This window comes from Phyllostomus hastatus, unplaced genomic scaffold, assembly GCF_019186645.2.
Source record: "Phyllostomus hastatus isolate PE091 unplaced genomic scaffold, TTU_PhHast_1.1 phas_contig_948, whole genome shotgun sequence".
Taxonomy (NCBI): Eukaryota; Metazoa; Chordata; class Mammalia; order Chiroptera; family Phyllostomidae; genus Phyllostomus; species Phyllostomus hastatus.
In genome coordinates, this window is record NW_025333993.1 from 9,047,396 (window position 1) to 9,075,269 (window position 27,874).

The 27,874-nt window shown below is 58.5% G+C and overlaps 1 protein-coding gene across 2 annotated transcripts; it reads right to left on the minus strand.

The window, feature by feature from the left end:
* Nucleotides 1-10,558: 10,558 nt before the first annotated feature.
* IFNAR1 (interferon alpha and beta receptor subunit 1) lies at nucleotides 10,559-27,366 on the minus strand. Of its 2 annotated transcripts, none has more exons than XM_045852623.1 (11): nucleotides 27,106-27,366; nucleotides 23,356-23,479; nucleotides 21,072-21,247; nucleotides 19,130-19,287; nucleotides 18,876-19,017; nucleotides 18,032-18,152; nucleotides 15,864-16,060; nucleotides 15,606-15,751; nucleotides 13,435-13,585; nucleotides 12,565-12,740; nucleotides 10,559-11,449 (listed from the first exon to the last, which is right to left on the minus strand). In XM_045852623.1, exons 1-11 carry the CDS (start codon nucleotides 27,221-27,223, stop codon nucleotides 11,201-11,203), a joined length of 1,758 nt encoding a protein of 585 aa, XP_045708579.1. In that variant the 5' UTR covers nucleotides 27,224-27,366; the 3' UTR covers nucleotides 10,559-11,200. The 2 variants fall into 2 exon arrangements, with proteins under 2 accessions (XP_045708579.1, XP_045708580.1); XM_045852624.1 differs by having other exon boundaries at nucleotides 12,598-12,740; nucleotides 27,106-27,365.
* Nucleotides 27,367-27,874: the final 508 nt, after the last annotated feature.

Genomic DNA, 27,874 nt, shown 5'->3' on the forward strand with positions numbered 1-27,874 from the left:
CAAAAATGATTTCTCAAAAGCTGTGAAATATCTGTGGTTTGATCAAGTGTATGCTACTAAGAGTTGCCACGACAGTTCAGTGCAGAAAAAAGTTGTTATTTTAAAAGGTAGAACTTCTCTTGCCGGCTCATGTGATCATGTGATTGGCCCTTTCGGCCTCCTTTGCGGCATTCTTGTTACAAAGTGACAGTTCCCCGGGAAAGTCACCTTTTCCGATGGTCAGTAACCTACTCAGGCTTCCGAGCAGTAGAGGAAGTTGATCACAAGAGGGACTTGTTTCTCGGTGATGAGGTTTCGTTGCTGTTGTTTGTGTGTTAATATGTAGAGACTGTGGTCCTAGAAAATAGAAAACAAAGTAGCATATCAACTTACGTGCTTTTTTGTTGCCAAGATATACAATGAGGGGATCAATCAATACATCACACCAACACAAACATCTTTAGAAAGAAGACGATGACTTCAGGGAGAAGTAGGAAAGACACAAATTTCAGGCCCCATCAAGAAGAGTTTGTAATTTCAAAGCAGGTGACGGGGCTCGGGGTGGGGGTTCGGGGGGGTGGGGGGGAGGAACAGGGTGGAGAGGGGTGTGCGGCTTTGACCTTCGATTCCATTGGATACACTTATGAGAGTGATAAAGAACGTCTATTTTTAGACGTGAGCACTTACAACCTACTGGGAAGTACATGCTTTGCAACCATTTAAACTTTTCAGGAAGTATTTTAGAGGCCAGTGAAACGTGTGAGGGGGTAGAGGGCGTATAGAATTCTCTCGGGCCCTGGGCCAGGGAAATGTTCAAAAACGGCCTGCAGGTGGCCCGCCCTTCTCCCCCGCCTGGGAACCTTGGCAAAGCCTGTCCCTCTGCGGTTCCACAGCCGGGGGGCGGGGGGGCCGGGGGCCGGAGGACGGTGTCTGCTAGACAGTAGCTAACGCCAGCGCAAGCCTGGGCGGGCAGGAGGGCAGCTAACTGCAGATTTGCAGTGCAGGACGCCCGGAGCAAACCGTCTCAGCGCCGGCGTCTGGCAGCTGGCGCGCCTGCGGGCGGAGAAGGGGAGGGGCTGGCCTTAGAGAAAGGAGGGCATGATGTGCCGGAGCCCGGGAGCCCGGGCCGGCGCTGTGGGTGCCAGTCTGCCGACGTCTACTTTCTGTGAAAATCGTGACACTTGTTTTTCATTCTCCAGCCTTTCATCTCGCCATCTCTAAGCTGGCTTCCTCTCCGTGCATCCTGCCCTACTTCTTCGTGTGACTCAGAGGTTCTTCCCAGCAACCGGAGGACGGGAACCACCGCCCCTGAGTCTTTGCTCTCTCGCCGTCGGACAGAAACAAAAGAAGACAAAGACTCTCCGGAGAGAAATGTGTAACAACTTGAAGGGCTGCTCCTCAGCAGCGAAGGCCACACAAACACGGACATCCACACTTGCAAAACCACTAAATCTTTTGAGTAAAAAATAAACACACAAAAATCCTATTTTTTCTTTTCTAAAACAATTAATTACAGATTTTAAAAAACAATGAATAATTCTTTTTTAAAAAAGTGTGGTAAAGAACACATAGTATAAAATTTATCATCTAGCTCTGGCCGGCGTAGCTCAGTGGATGGAGTGTGGGCTGCGAACCAAAGCATCGCAGGTTCGATTCCCAGTCAGGGCACATGCCTGGGTTGCAGGCCACGACCCCCAGCAACCACACATTGATGTCTCTCTCTCTCTCCCTCCCTTCCCTCTCTAAAAAATAAATAAATAAAATCTTAAAAAAATGATCATCTTAACTGTTTTTCAGTGTTTAGCTCAGCACTGTTAACTACACGCTTGTTGTGGAACAACAGACCTCTAGAACTTTTTCTTCCTGCAAAACCGAAACTCTGTGTCTCTTGAACAGTAACTCCCCCTCTTCCCCTCTTTGGCTACCTGCGATTGCCACTGTCTCTGCTTCTTTTGATTTAACCTTTTTAGATTCCTCATATAAGCGGAATCCCGGGATATATGCATGGGTTTGTGACTGGCGTATTCCACTCAGCATAAGGTCCTCCAGGTACACGCCTGGTGTGGCGTGGGGCAGGGTGTCCGTGTTAAAGGCTGAATGGAGGAGCGAAGCTGGAGGAGTCGCGCTACCTGATGTCAAACGACAGGACAAGGCCGTGGTCATCACAACACCCTGGAACTGGCATAAACACAGACACAAGGATCGATGGAGCAGAACGGAGCGCCCGGAAATAAACCCACACCTTTATGGTCCATGAATGTTTGACAAAGGAGGCAGGAACCTACAATGGGGTAAGGACAGTCTCTTCAGTAACTGCTGTTGGGAAAATTGGACGGACGTGCCAAAAATGAAACCAGACCGCCTTCTTACACCACACACAAGAGCAAACTCAAGATGGATTAAAGGCTTAAATGGTAGCCTTGAAACCATACCAATCTTAGACGAAAACATAAAATCTCAGACATTTCTTGTAGCAATATTTTTTTCCGATACATTGTTTTGGGCAAGGAGACAAACGAAAGAAAAAAAAATAAACCAATGGGACTAGATTAAACTGAAAGGTTTTTGCGCCACAAAGGAAACCACAGACAGAACGAAAAGACGACACACTCAATGGGAGAACACGGTTAAAAGAAGTCCCAAGCTGGTGTCCTTCAAATTTAAGACCTACTTCGGGGGCACGTGAGCGCTCTCCCAGAAAGTCAAAAACTTGCTTTCGCTCGGACGGAAATCTTTAGGAGCAGAACATAAGCACCTTCAGGAACCGTCACAGTGCGGCCGCTGCGTGTCATGTGCAGGGCACCCTTGGGTGCAGTGGCGCCGTGGTGACCATTGCTAGGTCCTGGGACAAGAATAGGGACAGACTTAACGTGACCTGTTTCATGCAAACGAGGTTGAATGGTGCCAACCACCATTCAGTCGTCCCACAGTCCGGCAGTTCCGTCAGAGGTTCCTCCGAGTGTGACCGGACCTGGCTCATCGCTGGGCGTGCGTGGCACACGAGTCGCACTGAACTGCGGAGGACCGTCCGCTGGCCAGGTCATTCTGCACCGGCGACCTAACTTCAACAACACAACATTGTTCTAAATACTGACTTCACGTTTTTGCCTCCGTTTTATTGTTTTCCAGTTGTGACCCTAATTCATTTGTAAACTGGATTCGTTTGTGTGGTTTATGAGAGCTACGCACTGAAGATTGTATTTAGTTTTAAATGCGCGCATATTGAAGGAAAATCATGGTAAAAACTGTGCCGACACTGGGAGGCAGCAGAGAAACTTTCTTGGAAAGGGGTCCCAGCGCTTCCCAAGTTTGAGGACCACTCTGCCACATGAAGAGGTCCAACACAACGCAACACAACATAAAGTGTGTGTTGCGGTGGTCCTCAGCCGGGCCGCACTTCAGGGCCCCCGAGGAGCTTCACGCAAGCCCCCACCCAGCAGGGTGGGGGAGGATACGCCGTGCACTCGGCAACGGAAGGGGCGCTGGAGCAGCTGCACTGACGCCAAACAAAACAGACTTTGAGACAAAAATGGTTGCCAGAGAAAATAACTTTTTACAACGATGAAAAGGTGAATCCACCAAGGGAAAGAAACATTATAAACATATACACATGTACCCAACAGAACCTCAAGTACATGAACCAAAACAGACAGCGGAGAAATAGAAAATTCAACAATGGCCCTGGCTGGTGTGGCTCGGCAGATTGAGCGCTGGGAACCAAAAGGTCGCCGGTGTGATTCCCAGTCAGGGCACATGCCTGGGTTGCAGGCCATGACCCCCAGCAACCGCACATTGATGTTTCTCTCTCTCTCTCTTTCTCCCTCCCCTCTCTAAAAATAAATAAATTAAAAACATGTCAAAGGTTAAAGAGGAAGAGAGAATCTTAAAAACAGCAAGAGAAAAGCAGTTAGTTACCCACAAGGGAGTTCCCATAAACCTGTCAGCTGATTTCTCAACAGAAACTTTGCAGACCAGGGGGATTGGCAAGAAGTATTCAAAGTGATGAAAAGCAAGGACCTACAGCCAAGATCGCTCTGCCCAGCCAAGGTGTCATTGAGAATGGAAGGGCAGATGAAGAGCTTCCCAGAGGAGAAAAGCTGAAGGAGTGCATCATCACCAAATCAGTATTCTATGAAATGTTAAAAGGTCTTCTTTAAGAAGAAGAAGATAAAAAACAGGAACAATAAAATGGCAATAAATACATATTTATCAATAATTGGTTCTAGAAACCAAAATGAACAAACAAGCGGAAAAGAAATAGAATTATAGACACAGAGAATGTTTTGATGGCTGCCAGATGGGAAGGGGGCTGGAGAGGCCGGCAGAGCAGGCAAAGGGAGTAAGAAGCACAAGTCGGTAGTCACACCAGAGTCACGGGGGTGTAAGGCACGGCGCAGGCCACACGGCAGCTGAGGAACGTGTATGCAGGACCCGTGGATGCGAACCACGGTGGGGGGTTGCCTGAGGGAGTGGGGGCTGGGTGCAGGGGGGCACAGACGGAAACACTGGGACGACTGTAAAAGCATAAACGATAAAATAGAATTAAAAAAATCAGTGAAACAAGCCCTGGCTGGCGTAGCTCAGTGGATTGAGCGCGGGCTGCGAACCAAAGTGTCGTAGGTTCAATTCCCAGTCAGGGTGCATGCCTGGGTTGCAGGCCATGACCCCAGCAACCACACACTGATGTTTTTTTCTCTCTCTCTTTCTCCCTCCCTTCCCTCTCTAAAAATAAATAAATAAAAAATCTTTAAAAAATCAATGACACAGAGAATAGAAAAACAAGAAAGAAGATCCATAAAGCCAACAGTTTGCTCTTTGAAAAGATCCGTGAAGCCCACTGACCTGCAGCTGCACTGCCCAGGAAGAGAGAAAGGCTGACAGGACCGAGATCGGGGGTGGGAGGAGCCGCCGCTCCCCGCCGGCAGGCCCGAGAGGACTCCGAGGGCATACCGTGTGCCGTTCTGTGCCAAAGTGCTGGGTACCCCGATGGAACGCATGCGCTCCCAGAAAGACACAAACCCCAAAACTGCTTCCAGGGTAAGTGGGAGTCTGAACAGACCTACAGCCTGTAAAGAACTGAATTAGCACCCAGTCCGATCACCCACCATGCAGCGTCCCACAGGGACAAGCCCAAGCAGCACGGTACCACTGGGAACTTTTACTAACCATGAGGAACAAAGAATAACAAGTCTCCGCAAACGCTTCCAGAAAACGGCCAAGGAAACCTTTCCCAGTTCAGTCCACGAGGCCGGCGCCACCCTATTGCCAGGCAGAGACAGCGGCGTCAGAGGAAAACTGCAGACCGAGGTCCTTTCTGAACCTCGGTGCGAAAATCCTCAGCCCGACCCGAGCAGGCAGAGCCGACAACACGTGAAAAGGCTCCTACGCCGTAGCCAGACGAGTTCTATCCCGGGAGTGCAGGCTGGCCTAGTGTGCAAAAACCAGTCACACCGTATTAATAGAACAAAGGACAAAAAAATCACCTTGGCAGATGCAGAACAAGCATTTGATAAAATTCTGGCATCCTTTTATGATGAAAACAGTAAATGAAGTAGGAATAGGGGGACATTTCTTTTTTTTTCTAAGATTTTATTAATTTAATTTTTTATTTTTTTTAGAGAGAGGGAAGGGAGGGAGAAAGAGAGAGAGAGAGAAACATCAATGTGCGGTTGCTGGGGGCCATTGCCCGAAACCCAGGCATGTGCCCTGACTGGGAATCGAACCTGCGACACTTTGGTTCGCAGCCCGCGCTCCATCCACTGAGCTACGCCAGCCAGGGCGGGGAACATTTCTTCAATCTAATAAGGGAAGACTACCCCCCCCAAAAAAAAGCCCCACCCAGGGAACGTCCCAGGTAATGGTGCAAGGCTGCGAGCTGCTCCCCAGAACCAGGACGAGACTCCGTGTCTACTCAGCACTGTCTTGGGCGCTCTCGTTGGAGCCACTGGGCCAGGAAAGCAGATGCAAGACTTCCGGGCTGGAAAGGAAGAAGTGAAACCATCTCTATGAATAGACAACAGAATCGTGCGCATAGAAAACCCAGAGCAGTGCACCGAGAGAAGAGCTAATACATGAATTTGGTGAGGTCACGGGATACAAGGTAAACACACAAAAATGTTTCTATACGCTGGCAATAAATGATTTGATAAGTAAATTAAGAAAAATAATTCCATTATGAGTAGCATCAAATAGAATAAAACACTTAAGAATAAATTTTTTAAAAAAGAAGAAGAGCAGGGTTCATACACTAAAACAAAAAGGCATGGACAGAAATTAAAGCATGATTTTATTTATTTATTTTTAGAGAGGGGAAAGGAGGGGGAGAGAGAGGGAGAGAGACATCAGTGTGGGGTTGCCTCTCACACGCCCCCTGCTGGGGACCTGGCCCCCAACCCAGGTGTGTGCCCTGACTGAGAAATGAACCAAATGACCTCTTTTTGGTTCACAGATGCGTGCTCAATCCACTGAGCCACACCAGCCAGGGCTGGAGAAAAAATTAAAGCAGACCTAAATAAATAGAAAGACATCCCACATTCATGGCCTGGAAGATGCAATGTTGTTAATATGCAATATTCCCCTAAACTGGTCTAGAGATTCAATGCGACCCCTGTCAAACCCCATCTGGCTGGGTTTTTTGGATAGGAATTGGAGTGCTGGCCCTAAAATCCATTCTCGGTTATCTCGTGCGTTGCAGGGTATTTAGCCGCATCGCCGGCCCCTACCTGCCAGATGCCAGCTCTCATCAACCCTGGGGTGCAACAGGCTCCGGAAGCCAAATATTGGGACGGTCCCCTGAACTCGGAAACGTCAGATGCCGAGGAAATACGGGGAGACACCGCGGCCTCTGACGCGATGCCCTCCCGCAGCGCTCCGGCACGCTCGTGCGCCGCACCGGTTCATGCCAGGCTGCCGCTGGTTCGCGCGTGGTGGTGGGTCGCAGTGAACCCAGAGCTGAAACCCCTCAGGGTGACAGGGGACTAGTCGGACAGCTACGGGCTGCAGCGCCGCCTTCTGAAGATGGTCTCCAGGCCACGGCTCACCCTCCTTTCCCTCCTCCTCCTCGCTCCCCACTCTGGGCCGGCACCTCTGTTCTGGGGGGCTCGCCTGGAGGGCCTTCACCCCCTAGCGGCTTGCGCCCCTTTACTGTGTCTTGTCAGGCTCTGTTCCCGCATTCGTCCGTTCCTGGTCATTCCTGGGCCCCGAGGCGCCCCAGCATGATTCCCAGCACTCCAGCCCCTCCCCCCGCCCACCTCTGTGTACCTGTCGCTGTACCCCCTCCTGGGGGAATCAGAGGGACTTACCCACCCTTGCCTGTGGGGCAGCGCCTTCCTCCGCCGGCTGGCCTGCTGATGTAGGGGTACAGTGAGACCCTCAGAGTAACCGGGCTTTGGATTGAGTGGGGCCCTTACTGGTCCGTGTGCGAAGTGCTCCCTTGCCCCGCCCCCCCAGCAGGAACCAGGATCTCAAGTCCAGCCAGACCCGACATGCAGGCTCCTGGGGGACGCTGAGAGCGCCGTCCCTCGGTCCCACCGCCCCTCGGTCCCGCCCACCAGGAACCCGGCACCCCAACCCCTCACGGTCGGGCTGGCACCTTGGTGGCAGCGTTTTGGGCCCCTGCGCTGCTCTGTGACACCGGCCCTTCCACGTGCCGGGACCCCCGGGGCCGCTGGACTCTGTGGCCAAGTGCCCGTCATCGTCACGTCACCTTTGACACAAGCTGGTCCCTGGGTCTGAGCTGCTTGCTCTCTCAGACAGGAGTGACCAGAGAAGCGGGCCCACCCTGGGTGGCGGAGAGCCAGGTGCTGTGCGGGGCAGGAGTGTGCCCTCGGAAGGGTGTCCCCGCCGGGGTCCCCGGGACCCCCGGCTGCGTTAGGTTAGATGGCAGAGGGGAAGGGAGGGGGGCTTATGGGTTCGAGGTTGCTTCTCAGCTGACCTTACAACAGAGCGCTCGCCCTGGGTGTGCGGGGAGGCCCAGGTCAGAGCACCGCCACGTGACAAGAACTTGACCCTTGACGGTGCTGCTGGCTTGAAGACCGGAGGAGACGACAAGCCAAGGGGTGAGGGAGAAGCCAAGGAACCGATTCCCCCCGAGAGCCCCCAGAAAGGCGCACCCGAGGTGTCGGGGTGTGTGAGGGAGGGAACAGGTGCCCTGCGCAGGGTGAGGCGTCGCCCTGGCCTTCTCCCTGGGGCCGAACTAGACTAGAATTTATTTTTCTGGCAATGCAGGGTGGGGCAAGAGTAGGTTACAGTTGTGAGTACGAGACTTTGTTCTTGTGCTGTTATCAATTAGTGCATCGTATTTCATAGGAACAACTGTAACCCCTCTTTTCCCTCACCCTGTATAGCGTTCGGAATATTAACTCTCTTGACTATTGTTTTAAACGTTTTATCTCTTTTTAGAGAGAGGGGTAGAGAGGGTTGAAAGAAAGGGAAACGTCCATGTGTGGTTGCCCCTCATGTGCCCCCTACTGGGGACGTGGCCCACTCCCCAGGCATGTGCCCTGACTGGGAATCGAACTGGCGACCCTTTGGTTCTCAGGCTGGCGCTCAGTCCACTGAGCCACACCAGCCAGGGCTTAACTATTGCCTTAAATGCTAAATGAAACACGTTCTGTGTAATGGAGCTGACGCAAATTTCTGCATAAAGCATTATTTATACCAGTGCGGGGGGCCTGGGGTGGGGCTGATAGTCCTTTTGAAGCCTAACGTCACCAGGGTTGCCACGAAAACCTGATGGACACCCAGCCACACGGGAACTTCCGACCAACAAGTGAATGACATGTTACTGTAAGGGTGTCTCCAGGGTCACAAGGGACTCGGAGTAAAGGTCATTTGTGGTTTATCTGGAGCGACAGGCGGGGCACAGATGACTTCTGCATGGGTATGTGGCAGGAATCATCTAGCAGACTTCAAGGAGGGAACGGCAGGCTTTTTTATACCAACAACTTCCTCTTCATCTCCTTCTGTGAGCACGGTGCCGGGGCATCCCAAGCATTGCCTGACGGAAACCATTTTCAGTGTAAGTATGTCCCATGCAGTGTTTGGGACACGCTTGCACTCAAAGAATTGTGTACCTGAAGTTCAAATGTAACTGTGTGTCCTGGCTTTTTATTTGGCTGAATCTGGCAACTCCAAACCGCGTGCTCACCCCCGGCCAGCGCCTGCAGGCCGCCTCGTGACAGCCACTGGGAACCCGAGTCAACACACACCTGCTGGCGGTGAATCTGAACGGGCGACTTGCTCCCCCTAGTGGTGAAGCTGCCAACGCGCTGCCGTCAGGGCCCCACCTAATCTTAAGCGCTGCGGGGTGCTCCTGTGAGTCCTGGAGAACTTAGTGCCTGCTCTCGCGGGGTGGGGTGTGCCCCGGCTGCAAGAGGCGGCATGTGAGCCGTGTGCCAAGGTCCCCCCTGGGGAGATCTCAGCCCGATGCCCGCGGACAGACGGACACCAGAACACTCCTGTGTGAGGAAGAGCAAGACTTCAGAGTGGATGGTGCCCTTTCACTCCCTAAAACTCACGGCCCCCTTTTCGTAAGTAAAATCCCAGAGGGCTAAAGCATCATGAAAACTGAGAGTGGGCAAGAATTGAGTACCCCCCAAAGTACTATATTCGTTGTTACATATGTCAGGGCTAATTCTAAATTTTTTTTTTTTTTGAGAAAATAGACCCTCTTTCTTGGAGAGACAGGAAAAGGTTTTTCTTCTTCATTCATTCCCTCCCCCTCCGCCCTTCCTCGTTAGGAAGTGTTCAGGGCAGGGGGTGAGGGCCGGGAGAGTGAGTCGCTGAGAGGAGAAAGGTTTCATTTAATTTAAATCGGCTTCTGAGAGGTGTGGCTCCTCTATCTCCGCCCTCTCCCCAGGGCCTTTCTCTTTCTAGGCCAGAATACCTGCTCCACCAACTTTTCCTTCCCTTCGCCTGCGGCTGCCGCTCCTCCGCGCCCAGTGTGCCCGCTGCCAGAGCCCGCGCGCCCGGGCGGACGGCTCACCCGTGGCGTGGACGTCAGATCCCTCTTCTCGCCCCTTCCCCTCCGCTCAGGTGCGCTCAGTGGCATCCGTCTCCCCCGTCAGGGACCAGGCCCGGCAGCAAACGCGCTCCCGCCTCCCGTGGCCTAAGCCCCAGGGAAAGCAGTGAGGAAATCTGTGTGTTGCTGGTACTGGTCACTACGTTCAGGGGCCAGGGACTTCGCCAGGCATCAGAGATGGATTTATTAAATATTTGTTTCCCTGTCCGTTTTGGGGAAAAAAAAAAAAAAAAAAGACAAGAAAGTTTGCCAAAAACACGGAGGTGGCAGGGCTCCCGGTGGACGCCCGCCGTGTTCGGCACCAGAGCTGAGTGCCCAGCTGCGGGGAGGTGGGTTTGCGGGGCCCCGGGGTCCCCCTGGGAGGCGCTGATCCCCGGCCGGGTCCCCCACGAGCTGTGAGAGCAGACACAGAGGGGCCCCTCGGGGTGCGCGGCGATGGCCAGGGGGCGTCGGGCTCAGGGACCCGCCCCCAGGCCGTCGACTCCTGGGGAAGGTTCCGGCTGCAGCACCTCTGGTACATAAACACTTACCAAGTTCAAGCACAACAACAAAGTCGAAGGCTTTTGGTCCCTAGCTTTATTACCTCAACATAAAAACTACTCACCGCGACAAGTTTGAGACAAAAACACAGATGGACTTACTGGGACAAAAAACGTTCACAAGGGAAACGGTGAAAACATCGGTATGTCCTTCCACGGGTCAGTGAACACACAGACACCGTCAGAAACACGCACTCACTCACGTCAAACCGTGCATCTCACACACTCGACCACCGTCTCCTGCCCCTTCTCGGTGTCGGGCAGGTGCCGGGGCTGCGCCCGAGAACACGGGGAAGGCCTGCTCTCCCGGGGCGCGGGGGCTCCTGGGGGCAGTCGGACCCCAGACACGACAAACACGTAACACACCAGGCAGTCGCTGGCTGCAAGGAGGGGTAGGGAGGAAAGTGTCTGTGCATTCTCTCTCAGGTGCCACCAGACGCTGCTTTCAAGGTCGCAGGCCGGGGAAAGACACGTAACTCTAATGCCACTTGTGAAATAGCTTCTGTATAGGTTGCGAAGCTCTGGTCAGACGCCCAAGTTCGAACAGCACTTCTAACGCTCTGATGAGAACCTGGACTCGGGGCTTTGCGGCCCTGTAGCGGGCCGTGGCCACACGGTGCAGGCACGCGCACGTGGGTGTTCGGCGTACGCGGGTGTAGGCTCACTCCCGCCACACGCTGCCCTCCTGCCCGAGGTCGCCGCTCTCTCGGCAGCCACTGTTCTCATCCTCGTTGGAGTAGTTGCCCGAGTCTTCGCTGGTCTGGGAGTTGTACGTCTTGTGCCCTCCGCCAGTGTGACTGGTTTCTTCTGCTTCGGCGACAGTGTCTATGTTTTCAATTATGAAGCATTTTTCAGTTTGCTCCTCAGAAGTGGAGAGTAGTATGTTCTTCAGCGACTGTTCAAAGATGTACTAGTTTAAAAAAGAAAGAAAATAGAAACGGATCACTTAAAATAGTAAAATCAACTTTCCAGTCCCAGCAGCCTTTGTTTCGTATTAGCAAGTCCGTGCAGGGCACAGCGCCTGCGTCACCGCTCAGACCGAACCCCTGCCCACGAGGCCACGTGCGCCCCGCGTCCCTCTCGGTGGGTGCGTGCGGGCGCGGGGCCCCGAGGATGGCGCCCCCTGCTGGTGGGGCGGGGCACTGAGAGGACAGAGGACGGACAGCGAGAGCCCAGCACCGCGGGCATTTGTTGTGAAAGACAGACAGTTTGTGCCCAGGGCACAAAGATCCAGAAGCACAAACACGATAATTTTCCCTGTCACGTGACCTAGGCGCAGCTGTGGTCCGCACCTCGTTTAATCTCTTTAACTTGAAGAGCACCACCGTGTATTGAAATGATTTTAAGCTCAGGGACACGAGAGAAACACGTGTGCAGAGCATGTTCATGGGGCTCAGCCCCCGGCTTGTCCCCGTCGCTCACCACGCCGTGGGGAGGCAGCGCCGGCCCCCGGCAGGCCTGGGCGGGCCTGCAAGCGCTCTCGTGTGCGGACGCAGCCCCGCCGGCCGGTTCTCCTCCCTGTCTCTGCAGCCCCAGGGCCCGAGCCCCCGGCTACACCTGGGACAGGCGTGGGGAGCCCCGAGAGGGACACGCCGCCCCGGCAGGTCCGGCTGTAGGCCTTCTGCACACGGGGCTCTCCCCGCCGGTCCTGGCCTCACGGGGGCCACTGGGAAGCACTCGCTCCGGGGCGCCCCTCCCCCGCAGGCCTGGGACCCAGCTCCCGCCCCGGGGGCAGCGGCTGGCCTTTCTGGGACTACGAGGACTTTCGGGGGTAACACTGCCGGGAAAACACGGGACTATGGACACCCTCCGCCTCCCCTGCGGTGTCCCGTCGAACAACCGTCTCCCGGGCTGAGTCACTGACAAGGGACGTCCGCACTGCTTCCCAGGCAGCGAGAGCACACGTGCACCCTGCGGACTCGGACGCGGCCCCCGTTGTGTTTAGGAAACCCTGCAGCCGACGGACGGCACGGGTGGGGAAGAGCCACCCACCTGGTCGGGCACGGGTGGGGAAGAGCCACCCACCTGGTCGGGCACGGGTGGGGAAGAGCCACCCACCTGATCGATGGCGGAGGGCGGCGCGCGGCTCGGGAAGAACACGTAGCCGACCAGTTTCCGGAGGCCCTGCAGGGCGCACAGGGCGAAGGCCGCGGCGAGCACGGCGCTGGGGACAGCCACCAGCCAGACGCTGGACGAGTCTCCTAGACACAGGTGCACGGGGCTCAGTGCTCGCACGGGTGTGCCGGGAAACGCATTACAAGCGGTGACGGATGTGGCAGGGAAATGTGGCCGTGTGACAGGGACTCTGTCAGGTGAACATCTAAGTAACACCCTTGGAAACACCTGTGGCAGCGCGGAGCCCACGCCTGCTGGCGGCAGGACACGGACTCCTCAGGGGCGGCCTCCCCGGGAGGGACAGCCCTGGCCTGGGGTGCCAGCCCCGCGGCCGGCCAGCCAGCCCAGGACGCCGGGACCCAGCGCCGACACGCCCGCGCCAGGAGCGCAAGCGGAGACCGGGACCAGCCCGGTCCCACGAGAAACCACCAAATTCACACCGGAATTAACTGGTTTCCACGTGGCACTTCGAGGAGTGTGCCAGAGACCTGCGTCTCATTTAAGGCTGAGGGTAATGGTCACAGGAATTCAAGTCCGTGGGTGTTGGATGAGACAGAAAGCACCCGAGAGCACTGCACGGGAGCGGGCGCTGACGGTGGTTTCTGAGCCGGGAAGACTCGGCCGGGAGGTCTGCTCCTGAGTCGCGCGAGTTCACGAGGAACGCAGCCCCTGGTCTCCGCGGTGAACCCGCAGGGCCCGACCGCTGTCAAGGCCTAGAGTCCCGGGGGGGCGGGGGTGGGAGCCCGCCTGCCGGGGGGACGCCGCCCGGGAGACTCTGACCTGGCCGCGTCCGCTCGCACACAGTGTCGCCGAACTCGCTGCTGTTGTTCCACTTCCAGGTCTGGAGCAGCGCCCTGGCCTTGACGCAGTACAGGGTCAGCCCCTTCAGGTGCGGAACAGTGAAGTCAACCCTCTTCTCCACGATTTTTCTCTGCAAACGAGAAGCACATCACGTCACGGGTAACCTTTAGTCAGTCCCAGAAGGAACAGCTACCTTCCGAACTCTGAACAGTCCACCCCGGAGCGGCCCCTCCCAGACGCCGCTGGGGCCCCTTTTCGACAGCACAGCACAACCAGGCCAGAGAGTTCAAGATGCCGCTGCTGAAAAGAAACGTGGTTATCTTTAAGACACTCAGATGCATTTTACCAAGAACACGCCCACTGGGGGCCATCGCCACTGTGTGGCCTCTGCCTGGGGCGGAGGGGGGCAGGGGCTCGGCCCCAGCTGTGGAGAGAAGGGATCCCCGGCTGCTCTGCGGCCTGGGGCGGGTCACCTGGTCTCTGGGGCGGACCGGCACCAGATGGGGAGTGCGGAGGACGATGTGGCCCTGCCCCAGCCGGCCGTCGCTGAGCTGGTGCGGAGGAGCAGAGCGCTGTGCTCTGCGGCCCCGCCTTCCTCACTGGCGAACGTCCCTGCCGGCGCGGGCCAGGCATCAGGGCTGGGCCTGCCCCGCCCTCCCCGGACGAGGGCCCACGCGCAGCACATGCTCCTCTGCACGTGCGGCGCACACACGAGGGCCGGCCGCACCACGCTCGTGCACGGCAGACCTCTGTGGGCGGCACACCCCGTCACGAGCCCCGTCTCACGCCTGCCGGGGAAGCTGCGGTGGGAACTCGTCCCGACCGTCTGCTGAAGGGACTCGCTGGGCACACGGCCCGGCAGGCTGTTCTGAAGGACCACGCGGACGATTCCCGCAGAACCCTTCCGAGCCCACTCCGGCCAGAGCGGACGCGCGGCAAACACGGGCTGCTAGCACTACCGCCGCTGCCGCCGCCGCGGGGCCGGCACAGGACAGAGCGGCAGCTGGAGGTCGCTGAGTCTCCACCACTCGCCCAGCAGCGTGCCGGGGGCCACGTCACTGGTTACCCCTGTAAACCTCGGGAACCGTCTCCCGGGGACCGACCTCGAGGACTGCTGCCGCCTCCAGGACAGGAGACGGTCAAGGCCGTAGAGCACAGCATGTTCCCGGCAGCGGGTGACCGGACGCCCTGGCAGCGTGAGACACAGACCTGGGTTTTCCTGGACGAGGGGCAGCTGCCTGTCGCCGGCACTGGGCTCGGTGATGCTCTGGCCACAGTGCGTTCAGCAGTTAAAGTGCAAGTGGCCCAGCAGCCGGAATTTTCTTAGATCTCCAACAGGAAGTGGAGGTAAAGAAGGAACCAGCTCCACGGCACCAGACGTCCACAGGCCAGCTCCCAGCCACGGCCCGCAGGGAAGGCGGCCGGCAGCGCCACGGGCTCTCTGGTGCCTGCCGTGGGCGCTCCTGGCCAGTGGCGTTGCGCCCCAGCGTCTGGACTGGAGGAGACCCCAGCCCCCGTGGATGGGTCCTCTGAGCCACCCACACAGTGAAGTCCCAGACCAGGGGGCGGGACTGCCCTGGGCCAAGCGGGGGCTGCAGGCAGCTGCTCTCCTGGAGCCACAAGCCACCACTGCGGCCACGACTCGGCCCCCTGGAGCCCATGCCGGCCCCGCCCGGGGCACCTGACTCGCCCCCCGTGGCACCTGGCTCGCCCGGAAACATCTCAGTTGCCACAACAGGGAGGATGCTCTGGGGCCAGAGGTGCACCCGGGCGGGCATCCCACGGCGGGAGACAGCACCCCCCCCTCCCGGCAGAGAGTGAGCTGAGCCGGTGGCAGCAGGATGGCTCGTGGCGGTTGGTCCTGAGCGCAGTTCCTGAGCTCCACCCCCCGGGGGGAGCCTGAGTGGCTGCAAAGAAGGAGCCAGGGGCCGAGACCTGCAGACAGCCTGGGGCCGGGGCAGGGGGGCTGCAGCTCTGCCCTGCAGCACCAGGAGAAGGCTGGCACCCTTCCCGCAGTGAATACGGGTGGGGGAGGGGAGCCACAGAGCCTTAGGTCTGAAGAGTTCCCTGGAACGCAGACTTCAAGCTTTTTTTTTAGCTCAGTCACTTACAACTCTGAATTATGGAATCATGCCACACAGTCTTTTTACCTCCACGCTTGAAGTGTTTTCCCAAAGAATAACCTCGTAGATGGGCAGGTAGCCCTGGTACACGGACTTATTCTGGGCGCCGACGTAGATGCGCAGCGAGCTGCTGTTAACAGCCTTCAGGACCACGATGGGAGGAGGCACGAACACTGGAAGACACGTGCGGTGGGGGGCGCGGCGTGAGCTCAGGCCGGGGAGGCGCTGTGGGACCCGCCCCGCCCCGCCCGGAGACTCACACGGGAGGGGGGGCCGCCGGCTCACCCTGGCTCTCGGTGTCGAACTCCGTCTCCGCGGACCACGCGGACGTGCGGTTCCCACTGGCGGCGCGCACGCGGAGGAAGTAGAGGCCCTTCCAGAAGGTGCTCTGGGGGAAGGCGCACTGCGTGGTCCTGACGTGCTGGCAGTTCGGCACCTGCTCCCACTGTGTCTCGTAGTTTTCGGTATTTTTTAAGAAAGCGCTTTTGAGACAAAAAAAAAAGTTGTTTTACTTTAAGCTCCAAACACATTCGTTTCATCGAGCGCCTGGAGCAGGCTGCACGCTCTGGTCGGGGCTGGCCGGTCTAGGCCCGCAGCCCCCATGGCCCCCGCCCCCAGGAACCGGGCGCGGCGGACGACTGACAGAAAATGCAAAACCCCGGCCCGGAGGCTGCTGGAACGGTGGTCCCCTCGAGGCGCGGGACTTGAGCCACCTGTTCCCCGGGACGCTGCGGGCTGCTCGCTCAGCACGGCCCCTGCCTCACGGCCCTGCAGGCCCAAAGGTCCCTCTGCCCCCGGAGCGGGTCTCTGCCACGGGAGGTGACATTTCACCGCCACAGTGGCCCTGAGAGGCCCGCACCCTGGTGCGCACATCACCCCTGCGTGTGGGCAGGACCAAGTGAAATTAAGGTCGCGGGTCAGTGGACCTCGAGTGCACCCTAAGAGGGTCTAGACGGACGCTCACGGTCGTCCTGCGAGGAGCTCCAAGAAGCAGGCCACCGCGAGCCGTGCAGCGGAGACGCGCTTCCTGCCAGCAACCATGGGGGCGCCGCAGAGGGCGAGGGCGCCGTGCCTCGGATGGGACCGCAGCCCGGCCCAGGCCCGGACGGCCGCCTTGCGAGACGCCGAGCGGGGGGCCCCGCATGGCCTGCGCGGGGGCTGCTGGCCAGGACCGCTGGCCAGGACCCGCCCAGAGACAGCAGACGGTGTTTTTCAAGCTGCTGAGCCCGTGGAGGTTTGTTACATGGCAACGGGAAACCAACACCTCCCTCCGCCCACCTCCCTGTGCGCCTCCCCTCCCCCCAGCTCCCTGTCGGCTGCAGCCCGGCCGGGCGCCTCCTCTGTCCCCTCTTTCTGTGCCTGAGTCCACAGTCAGCTCCTGCAAGAGGCTCTCCAGGTCTCTCTGGACCCCCTGCCTCTGTGTCTTCCATTCGAGCTGCCTTCTGCTTCGTGCTCCGCCCCCCGTCCTGAATGGCGCCTTGCTGACGACACCCGCTACCCTCGGCTTGGGTCCCTAGGACAGCCTGTCTCACCCTCCTGGACCTTTATGGCCCCTTCAGTGCTCCGTACACGGTGCCAAGTCTGCACAGAAACTCGGGGACCAGCCTTCCGAAGCCCCTGTTCCCCTGCAGCCTGTGGCCGTTCCCGGACAGGCTTCTGCGGGAGAAGCATCCCCAGGAGACCCCTGCAGCGTCCTGACCGGCCCGTGAGGTCACACGTGCCTGGAGTGGCGTGCACACATGCAACGCCTCCCCAGCACACGCCTGCTCTCGGCCGCAAGCTGACGCCACAGGACAGAGAGAAGTGCCCACCTCCCCCTGCCGCTTCCAGCCTTTCTCCTCCTCCTCCTTCCCGCCTCCCCTGGGCCTGCCCCTGCTCCTCTGCCCTGGGCGCTTCCTTCCCCTCCCCCCTCCCCACCCGTCCCCTACAGTCTCCAACGGCAGCACTGTGTGCAGTGCCCTCCCACTGCGAGGGCCAGACTCCGCCCATGGCGCTCTGGTCTCCTCCGCTCAGCCTTCTTCACTCCCCGCTCCACCGCCCGCTGAAGACCCGTCAAAACCACTGAGCTGGGGAAGGGGGAGGCTGCCATGAACGGCCGGTCCCAGGGCCACAGGGGCCTCTCAGCGCTGAGCGCTGCAGGCAGGAGTGGGGCCGCGCCAGGCACTCCAGGGAGGAGCCGGCTGGCCAGGAGAGCTGAGAGCCGCGCTGTCCCCAGGAAAAGGGCCGGGAAGGACCCGGCGTTTGTGAGGACACACCCGCCTTTCAAGAGACTCAGGCCCAGCGAGGCTCAGTGACCGGCGCAGCGCCACCTAGGAGGTCCCAGCAGAGCCAGGAGGAGAACGGAGCGTCCCGCCCAGTGGCAAGGCCAGCTTGCGGGAGCCGGGCCCACGAGAAGCAGGGGATGACCCTGGCCGAGTACAGTGCGCCGAAGGGGGGTGCGGACGGGAACTCACTAGAGCCACTGCGCTTGGAAGGTCACGTTGTCGCGTGCGTGGCTCCACTGCAGGACGTAGACCAGACCTCTCCCGACGACGCGCACGTTCTCCGGCCGGGGCAGCCTCTCGGCATCCTCAGCTGGAGAGCAAAGGACAGGAGAGAGTGCGCGCTGTAGCGCGAGAGGAGCGGCGCGGACCCGGACCGGAACCGCCCGGACCCAACCGCCTGGGCGAGTGTGAGCGGACCCTGGGCCTGCACCGCCGCGGGGCGCTCGCACCGCGGACTCCCTGCACCACGGGAAAGGGCGCGGGCGCCGGCGGGGCTGCCGCCGCACAGAGAGATCGTGGGTCCGCCAGGAAAGACGGGCAGCTGTGAACTAACTCCCCGTGGCGGGGCCCTGTCTTCTCCACTTCAACCGCACGTCGAAGCGTCTGCGCGTGCGCGTGCGTGGGGGTTGCCCGGAAACGTCTGACCGGAGGCCCTGCGCTGCTTCTCGCCGACACCCGGGATTCATGGTGTCGGCTGTGCTCCCGTCGTCACGTGCTGACGTCGTCACGTGCTGACGTCGTCACGTGCTGACGTCGTCACGTGCTGACGTCGTCACGTGCTGACGTCGTCACGTGCTGACGTCGTCACGTGCTGACGTCATCGTTACAAAGGGCCAGTCATTGGAAGTCCCACTGTTCTGCCAGCGGCTCCCTCCCGCTTTTTGCGGACACGGAACAAACGTGTCTGCTCATGGCAGCGCTCTTAATGCTCCTCAGACCGTCACGTACATTTCAGCGGGAAAAACGCCGAGCCCGGCCGACTGCCACCCCGGGTGTTCCCCCCGCGCCCGGAGCCGCCCGCCCGCCCGCTCACCGGTGGTGCTCACGCAGCGCACGGGGCTCTCCGCCGCAGGCCGCCTCTGCAGGAAAAGTCTCGCCTTCACCTGCACGCAGTACGTAGTCTCGGGGGAGAGGCCGCTCATCAGATAGCTGGGGTACCGGGTTTCTCTGGATTTCTGCAACAAAGAGACAGAAGTCTGTTTTTAAGAGTACAGGCTGAAACTTTAGAATCAGTTCCCGCCGCCTCTCTCTCTCGCGCGCGTGAATCCAGGACGGAGACGCGCTTACCCTTTCGCCCGAAGGGCTCTCCCAGAAGACCACGGTGTACCTAAACCTGGACTGGTCCATGGCCCACATGATACTGTTTCTCCCTCCAGGGGGAGAGATGCTTATTCTTATCGCCTTGTCTTCAGCTTTTAAACGCACCTCCGGGGGCCCAATCCGAGCTGTAAAAACCAAAGCGTTCACTGTGTAACCTCTCCCACACCACGCCCGGTCACGGAACAAGTACCTGTGACTGCTGTGCGTGTGCCGACACGGCAGCCCAGAGAACACGCTTCGTGGAGCTCACGTTTTCACGGGGACGCAGCAAAAACGCCGTCCGACACACACACACACACTCACGTGTCCCGCGTGCTCTCAGCACCAGGGAGTCACGCAGGGGGACAGAGGAGGGAGCGAGAGCTGGCGCAGGCACGTCAGTCGGGGAAGGGCCCTGGGCCCGGCTCTCCAGGGAGAGAGAGGGTCCCAGGCCCTGCGGGGAGAGGGGCCGACCACCCTCAGGAGGCCGAGTGGGGGCGGGGAGGGCCGATGGCAGCCGGCAGCCAGGGACTACAGAACTGGGGGCTGTGGCTGGCGGAGGGCGACTGTTCGGCTGACGTCTGGGTTGGGGCGTCCTGGCCATCGTCTGAGGACCCGGGGCAGTCAGACACAGCTGCTGCAGTGCAGGCCCCAGCGGCCGGGACAGTGGCCTGGGGAGGGCTCGCGGCCCGAGGGGAGGGGCAGGCCCGCAGGCAGCGGCTCTGCAGGCCCAGGTCGGGGACGTGCTGCCGACGGAGTGCGGGGCGTCAGGAGGAGAGGAGGAGTCGGAGGTGACCCCCCACGCTCCGGGCCTGAGCAGAGAACGGGTGACCAGCCGCCAGGGGCGGGCGAAGCCAGAGACCAGCCAGCCGCGAGGGGAGAGTGCAGAGGACCGGGGACACCTGAGCGGAGAGGCTGCCCGGAGAGCAGAGAGCGGGCGAGACAGGCGCCAGGTGCAGGGATGCAGTGGGGCTCGGGGGCCTCTGGGAGTCTGAGCGCGGACGGCGTGGAGGCTGTCGGTCACCCGTGGGGGAGAGCAGAGAGGAGGCCGGCCACGGAGCCCCGCAGCGGTCTGGGTGCCGAGCAGCGGGCACGGAGTGACCGAGGGGCAGGACAGGCGGAGGGCCACGCCCCTGGGGGCCAGAGACGCCAGGGTTTCGAGAAGAGGGAGCGGCGATCACATTGCTGCTGCCGGGAAACGGACCCCGCGGAGGACGGGAAGTCGTGGGCGACCCCGAAGGGTGGGTTCCGTGCAGCGACGAGGCCCGGACGGAGAGGGCGGAGGAGCGCGGGCGGAGGAGCGGCAGAGCAAAGGGGTGCAGAGACCTGTGGGGGCGGCGGCTCCCACAGGCTCGGATCTTGGGGTCCTTTTAAAGAAACGGAGGGCCCCGGAACTTTCCTTCATCGGGTATGTCCTTTGATGTTTAGCACATTAAACATTAAAAGTGATAAAAATTTACAATACCCAATTCATTAAATATAATGACCAAGCCGCTATAACAAGTAATTTGTTTAAAAAAAAATTTTCCCCAAACCAGCCAGCCAGCCAGCCACCCAGCAAGAGCGCGCCGTTCCCCGTTTTGCGCGTCTCCCTCCCGCCCGGCTCACAGAGACGGCTGGCCTCGCACCAGCGCCGCACACGGCACGCTGCCAGCCACGACGGCCCCGCCCGCAGCCCGCAGCCCGCAGCCCGCAGCTTCGGAATATGCCCGGGGGTGCTTGAGAGAGGCCGGAAAAGGCAAACGAGTCTCCCGAGTTCTGTCCAGGACCGGCTCCGGGCGGGGGGCGAGCTTTGAGAGCCAGCGCTGGTGGGGAGGCGGACGGCGCAGGGGGTGGTGGGGTTTGGGGTGGGACACCGCTCGCCGGGAAGCGGTCCGGGGCGACAGTCACAAAACGCCGCGCCGCCCCTCAGCCGGCGGCTTCCCCTTACCTTTCTGCTGCGGCACGAACGGGCTGAGCTCGCGCCACGGAGAAGCGCTGCTTCCGTCTTCTGCTCTTACACGCAGCTTAACCGTGTTGTAAACGCTCACGTTGAGGGAGAAGTCGCAGCTGGTACCGGCAACGTACTGACACCCAGGCACCTTCATCCAGGTACTCATCTCCAGCCTTTAGCATGAAAAAGCAGACGAGTGAATGGACGAGCAAATGGATACGTGCAGAAGAGAGTCGCACAAGTTTTCTGTTAGTGACACTGGAAACCTCGTTCGTTACTTCTGCTCCAGCTACTGTGCTGCCGACATTTCAGTGTGTGACCTTCCCCTTTCCCAATGTTAGCATTCCCAAGAAGGGTTCATTCTGACGCAGAGTTACTCGGTAGTTCTGTCATTTTGTGGGGGTCGTACTCAGATGTCAGAGCAGCAGAGAAAGCCACGGCCGCGAGGGGAGAGTGGGCTGGGCGGGGCGACTTCCGGCCGCATTTCTGGACCTTCTCTTCTTTCCTGAAAATCCAGCAGCTGGGCCCGAGGGCTCCCTCCTGGCCTCCTCCTGTGGACAGAGGTGCTGGCCCCAGGAAAGGCCTCGGAATCGCCACGGTTTGAGAATTTCCTCTCCTCCTCAAAACCGGAACATCCCTCTTTCCTGCTGATCCGCTTCCTTCCTCCTGCCCCATCGCCAGAAGGAACTCAAAATAACACGCACCCACGCACCCTCAACGTGGTGCAACCAAATCAATCCAAAAGCTTCGGCGATTAACGTGAGGCTCTCCAGGCACGTGAAGAACTCGATGGCCACCCCCGTTCGCCTCAGAAAGTCCCGTAGCCGCAAAGGGAAGAGGACTCTGGAGTGAGGATGAGAGCGGAGGGCAACCTGGCCCGTGGGAAGGGAGCTCTGCCCAGCTGGATTCAGAGTCCTAGCATTCGCGGGCGTTGTTTTGTGATACCGCAGAATTCATTTTAAAGGTGTTTTATGACAGCAGAAACCAGGGATGATTTCCAAACGATCGTGGTGCTGACACAAATACAAGTCTGCCTCGTTTTCCAGAACGGAAACAAGTTTTAGAACGACCGCAAGCACACCCGCTTCCCGGCCGGGCACTGAGAGCGGGCCGGGCGGGCCCGCGGCCCCCCGCGTGCGACGGGGACGGTCCGGGGAGACGCCTCCGCGCCTCAGAACCCAGGCGGGCTTGGACAGCTGTGTTCCGCTCAGATGCCGCTGCTCCGCAGGGACGACTCCGGGGACGGGGGGCGGCAGCACAGCCCGGGGCAGGGGCGTGACTGGTAGCAGATGTCAGCGTCAAATTCAAAGAAACCCCAAGAGATAAAACTTCCTACATGGGGTGAGCAAAAGCAGGCTACAGTTGTTCACTGGGAAATAACACAACAATTTAATAAACACTCATGCAGGGATGAACTATTTCACGTGCTCGTAGCTATAGACCTGCTTTTGCCCACCCGTACTGTCCATTCTGAGAAACACCATCCATGAATGAATGAATGTGTGTGCATGTCCATACACACACGTGCTTACACGTGTCCCCCTGACAGTAATAGCAGGTGAGGAGCGGCGTGGCAGTGGGTGCAGGGGCGGGTCCCAGTTCTGCCCACGCCTGTGTCCTGGCTGCGGACCGCCGGCCCTCTCTGGGACAGGGAGCAGGGCGCACACAGGCCCCAGCGCCCCACGCAGAGCACTGGACCTCCCGAGCTGTGTCCTCCCGGAATCCCTCCTGTGACCCCTGCCTGCCTAGCCCCTCGGTCGGTTGCCACGGAGTGGCGAGTCCGCACCGGGGACTGGGCCCCGAAACCCCACATCGGGGGCTGTGGACTCGCAGGGGCTTACACGCTGCAGCCAGAACGCAGATGTAGTGAACGGTGGAGGTGAGAGGGAATCCTGTCTACAGGGGACCTGCTGTCCCGGGCGAGGACCGGGGACAGGCCCCCTGGGCTCTCCCTGCCACCTCGAGTGCCTGCGACGCTCTCACTCGGACCTGGGTTTCTAGTCGAAGTGGGCGGAGCACCCAGAACAGAAGGTCCGGCTGTGGGCCACTGAGCCACCTGCCAGCCACCCCCCACCAGCTCTCTGGTGTCAATGCCCAAAGAAAAAGTCCACTGAATCTCTATCTGCGGAAAGGCAGTTACAACTAGTATGGAGACACGAAATTTCTTTTAAAAATGAACAAACTAAATGTTACACCAATCTGAAAAAAAAACGACGGTGCTGGAATTATAAAAATGTTTCCGATGGTCCCAGCCACTGGGTCAGCAGAGCCGCGTACGTACGTTTGGTAATCCGCCGAGAAAGTCACGTTCCTGCCAGGGTCACTGCCGCTGGCCCACAGCAGGGTGAAGGTGTCGTCGGTGATGGAGACTTCCACATCGTGAGGAGGTTCCAGGTGTGCGCCCCCTACGGAGTTAACAAGAGAGGGGAGTTATGGGCACACGGCAAACATTTGCTTAAAAGATTTTATTTATTTATTTTTAGAGAGAGGGGACGGGAGGGAGAAGGAGAGGAAGAGAAACGTCAATGTGTAAGAGAAACATGGACTGGTTGCCTCTCGCACGCCCCGCAACCCAGGCATGTGCCCTGACCCTGACTGGGAACCGAACCGGCGACCTTTCGGTTTGCAGGATGATGCCCACATCGCTGAGCCGCACCAGGCAGGGCCACTACAGGTATCTTTAAAAATGCGAGTCTTCCCTTCGCATTCCTGATTAAAGAATAGATCCATTTATACATAATGAAGTGTATTAAAAAAATCTAAGAACACCTCATGGTTGCTCTTAGCACAGAAAAGCTACCGATTATTTATATCTCTGCATTGGAGAGCTGGAAAAAGATTGAGTTTTTAAATCTACAGAAAGTGTTATATGTCAATTATATCCCAATAAAAGCAGAATAATAAAGGAAAAAAGCAGGCATTGTCTTTTAACTGGAAAAAACAGTCTCTGTGTAAAAAGAGAAGCTTTGTTTGGTCTGGAAGTGACCCCGTCATGGGGGGCTTGGGGTCTGACCAAGTGCGGTTTCACGCCCTCTGCTCCGAGACAGGCCCCGCCCCTCTGATGGAGGGCGGGCAGACGGGGCTCCGCAGCAGACGGCGGCCCCAGGGAGGGACTGCTCCCTGAACCGAACCCCGAGACAGAGCAGCCCGAGGGTCTGTCGCGTCAGCCAGGCCTGCAGGGACCCGAAAAGGTGCTGACCGCAGACACACTCGGCCCGAACCCTCCTGTGTATTTTTAAGGACGTTCACCTAGAGACCCCGATCGCTTACGCTTCTAGTGCGAATCTTGCACCAGTTGGATGCCTCCCCCCCCGCCCCCCCCCCATTCCCCTTTCCCTCGTGGGCTCTCACAACTGGTGGGATAGAGACTGTGTTGTGTTCAACACAAATCTCCAACCGGACAACAAGTCCCTAAGGGCAGGGTCTCCGTGTACCGAGCAAACTCACTCTGCCTCTTTCAGCGCGTCGGGCATGATGCTGGGTTCTCGGGAACTCCTTTAATGTCACAAAGGTCTGGGTTTTCACGGTGACAAACCACAGTTTTTAAAAGACCAGCTTGTACATCGATTTCTGGTTTCTACGATAGTGCTAGCCTTTCCTTCTGCCGCAGGGCAGGCATGCCGTCTCCCTGCGGGCCGTTCCCACCGCGGGGCCGGGCAGCACCCCTTCGTTACCGGGACCGCCTCCTCTTCTCTCCGGTTGGAGAAATTACCGTGTGGAATCACAGGGGAGACGGTAAAGAAATCGTTTTCTGTTTCCTTTGTGCTTTCAGATTCAGGGAGGTGCTCCTGGCCTGTCCCCACCCTGTTTTCTGGCTCCCACGCCTCGCCCCTGAGACCTTGTCCCCGAACAGAATGCGTCCCCCTTAGACCCTCCGACACCTCAGTCCCACCCCATTTGTTGCTGTTTTATGGAGTCCATGCAACCGGAGGGCCCTGAACACGGAGGTTAACAAGACAGCTGGCGGCATCTGGAGCATCTAGTCTAGAATGTTCCACTTCTGCAGTCTGGGCCTTGAGATGGGAAGAGCGAGTCTGAGGGGCACTTCCTCAGGGGTGCAGCCCCTGCTCAGGGAAGGAGGCCCGGAGTCCGAGGCGTCCTGGCCCCTGAGAGGTCAACAAATAACTGACTGGTGAACGGACAGAGACTCAGAGTCTACTGGGCAGGATTTTAGATTTCATAGACTTGGTTCTATTAATATTAGCAGTATCCTCTGGATAACAGTGCGCTTCACCCTTTCAGCATATAAATTATATAATGGGCACTCAACCCCCACTTGTGTGTATACAACTGGTTGCTTCCAACCGTTCACATTCAGGCCGATAACCGGACACAGTTTACTGTTTTTCAAAGTCTGACGTAAATCCAAACACATACATCTGCACAAATATACACTTCCTCCCATAGTTCAGACCACTTTCTTAGGGTCCCAGAACTGCATTTTCCAGGTTTAAAAAGATGAATATTTTTTGTATGACCTCGAAAGCTAAGGGTAACATCTCATTCATTCTGAACAATACTGTTCCTTTGAGAAAAAAAGCCGGCCATCAAGAGATGGGCTCTGGGGCCCAACTTCCAGGGTCTGATTTCCCCCTGGGCTACGGGCAGCCACCCCGGCCGGCCTCGGGCGGCCCACTCAGCCCCCCCCGGGCCTCACTCCGCTCACAGGAGAGCGAGGACAATGGGGCCTCGATCGAGGTTGCTTTGAAAGCTGAAGGAGTTCACACATTTCAGTGATTTTCAACCTTTTCCATTTTGTGGCACACATAAACTAATTACTAAGTTTCTGTGGCACACCAAACAATGTATTACATTTTGAGCTGATCTGACAAAAAAAATAGGTGTAATTCTGATTCATTCACACGGGACGCGCAGTGCTGGCTGTGGTCATTTTCTACTCGACTGTCTAAGGGAAGAGAGGTCAGCGCCCCCGACGGCGCAGGCGGGTACTGCCTGTTCCACCAGTTCCAGTAAACCACTTAGCGTAGTGCCCGGCAGGTAAGACAGTTAAAACAGCACAATAAATACTATCTGTGTATAAAGTTTACTTGTAGCGGCTCTTCTCTAATATAGATTAAAATCTGGATCTTTAAAAAATATTTCAATTACGGATCTTAATGCACAGCCTCCTGGCATGTTAATTTTACACGAAAACTGTGGGGAAAGTCTTATGCTAAAGCAAACACCAGTTTAGTGCAAATCTTCATGAACCAAAGACTTCAAAGAAGTGACCACGGACTGCAGGAGCCTATCACCACCCGCAGATTACACTGTATGCCGTACTGGCGGCAAGGTTGGAGAAATACAACACCATGGGGGAAGGGGGTTCCTAAGCGAACGGCTGAGCGTTTGAATCCCCCAGGCGGCCCTCCGGACCCCTGGGTACCTGTGCTGAGTGGCCAGGCCTTTTCTCTTTGGGAACCCCGCCCGACTGCAAAACCCGCGGTACAGCAACAGCCGCCCCTCGCGCCCGAACACGTCCCCGTTAAGTAGTAAGAAGGGCAGCAAACGAGCCCGGTGGCTCCAGCCTTTGTATTCCGGCCGTGCAGCTGTCCTTTGTTACTACTTTTTGTTCGACTCCAGGAATCCTGAGGACACAGAAATGATCGGAATCTTATCTCCTTCCCACATGCTAGGAATTGTTTACTAAATGGAGGAAACGGGTTTCAGGGACAGCAAGCAGCACGGTTCGCGTGGCTCACGCTTTAAATCAAACCGTCCAGCCGGGATCCCCGATTTCCCACCAAGAAAACAAGCTCGACCCCAAGGCCCTCGACCCCCAGCGCTGCGGGGCCGAGGGGCCCGGGCACCGGGGCGCTCGCCGCCAGGGAAGCGGTGGACGGAACTTCCACACTGCTCCCTCTCGTTTGGTTTTCTAGACCAAGCCGGTTTCAATCTGTGCGCTGGGGCTGCGGATGACCCGAGGTCTCCCAGAGGGACGTCCGCCCCGCGCCACCCACGTCCCGGGGCCGTGGCTTCCAGCGCCGCCGCAGCCCAGCCCGGAGCCCGGGCGCCGACCCCCGCCTCTCACCCGCGGCTGCGGACAACACCCGTGGCGGCCCGGCGACCAGAACGAGGGTCGTCACGCCCAGGAGGGCGGTCATCCTCCGCGGCCCGCCGCCAATCCTCCCGGTCAGGTCCAGGGCCATCTTAGTAGTGCAGCGGTGTGGTCCGTGAGCCCGAAGCCCCCGGGCGGGGCACGGCCCAGCGCGAGCCCAAACCCGCAGACATCCTGCCCCTGGGCTCAGCCCCTGCGCACGCGCAGCCCTCCGCGCACGCGCAGTCCCGCGACTCGGCCGCCTGTGTCGAGGCCTGGGGCGTGGGCTGCGCCGGCCCGGGGCACGGTAGGGCCGCCCCGCCCCCTAATCGCCCCGCCCCAGTCGGGGTCCGCCCTCTTCTCGAAAAGCCGCTCCTAGCAGGAGCCCCGGATTCTCGGAGCGACCGGGCTCGTTTCCAAAGATCTTGCGCAGGCCCCGGGACCCTGAGTTTCTCCCTCCCTCCCTGCGGATCCCCGCCCTGCTCGTCGGCTCGGGGCCGGGGAGGGCGGTGTCTGGGAGCCTGGGGGTGTGGAGAGGCGGGGGGGCGGGATCCGCCGGCGGACCCAGCGGTTTCCTGGGCGCAGAGCGCTGCCAGCCCAGGCAGTGGTTGAGGCCGTCCAGCGCTCGTTTTCGGGGAGGGCCCGGCCGAGGGGCGAACGGAAGGCCCCAGGCTTGGGGACCGCCGACCCTTATCGGGAGCAACTTGAGTCCTCCATTCAGATGGTTATTAGATTATGGGTATTATGAAAATAAGCAAATGAA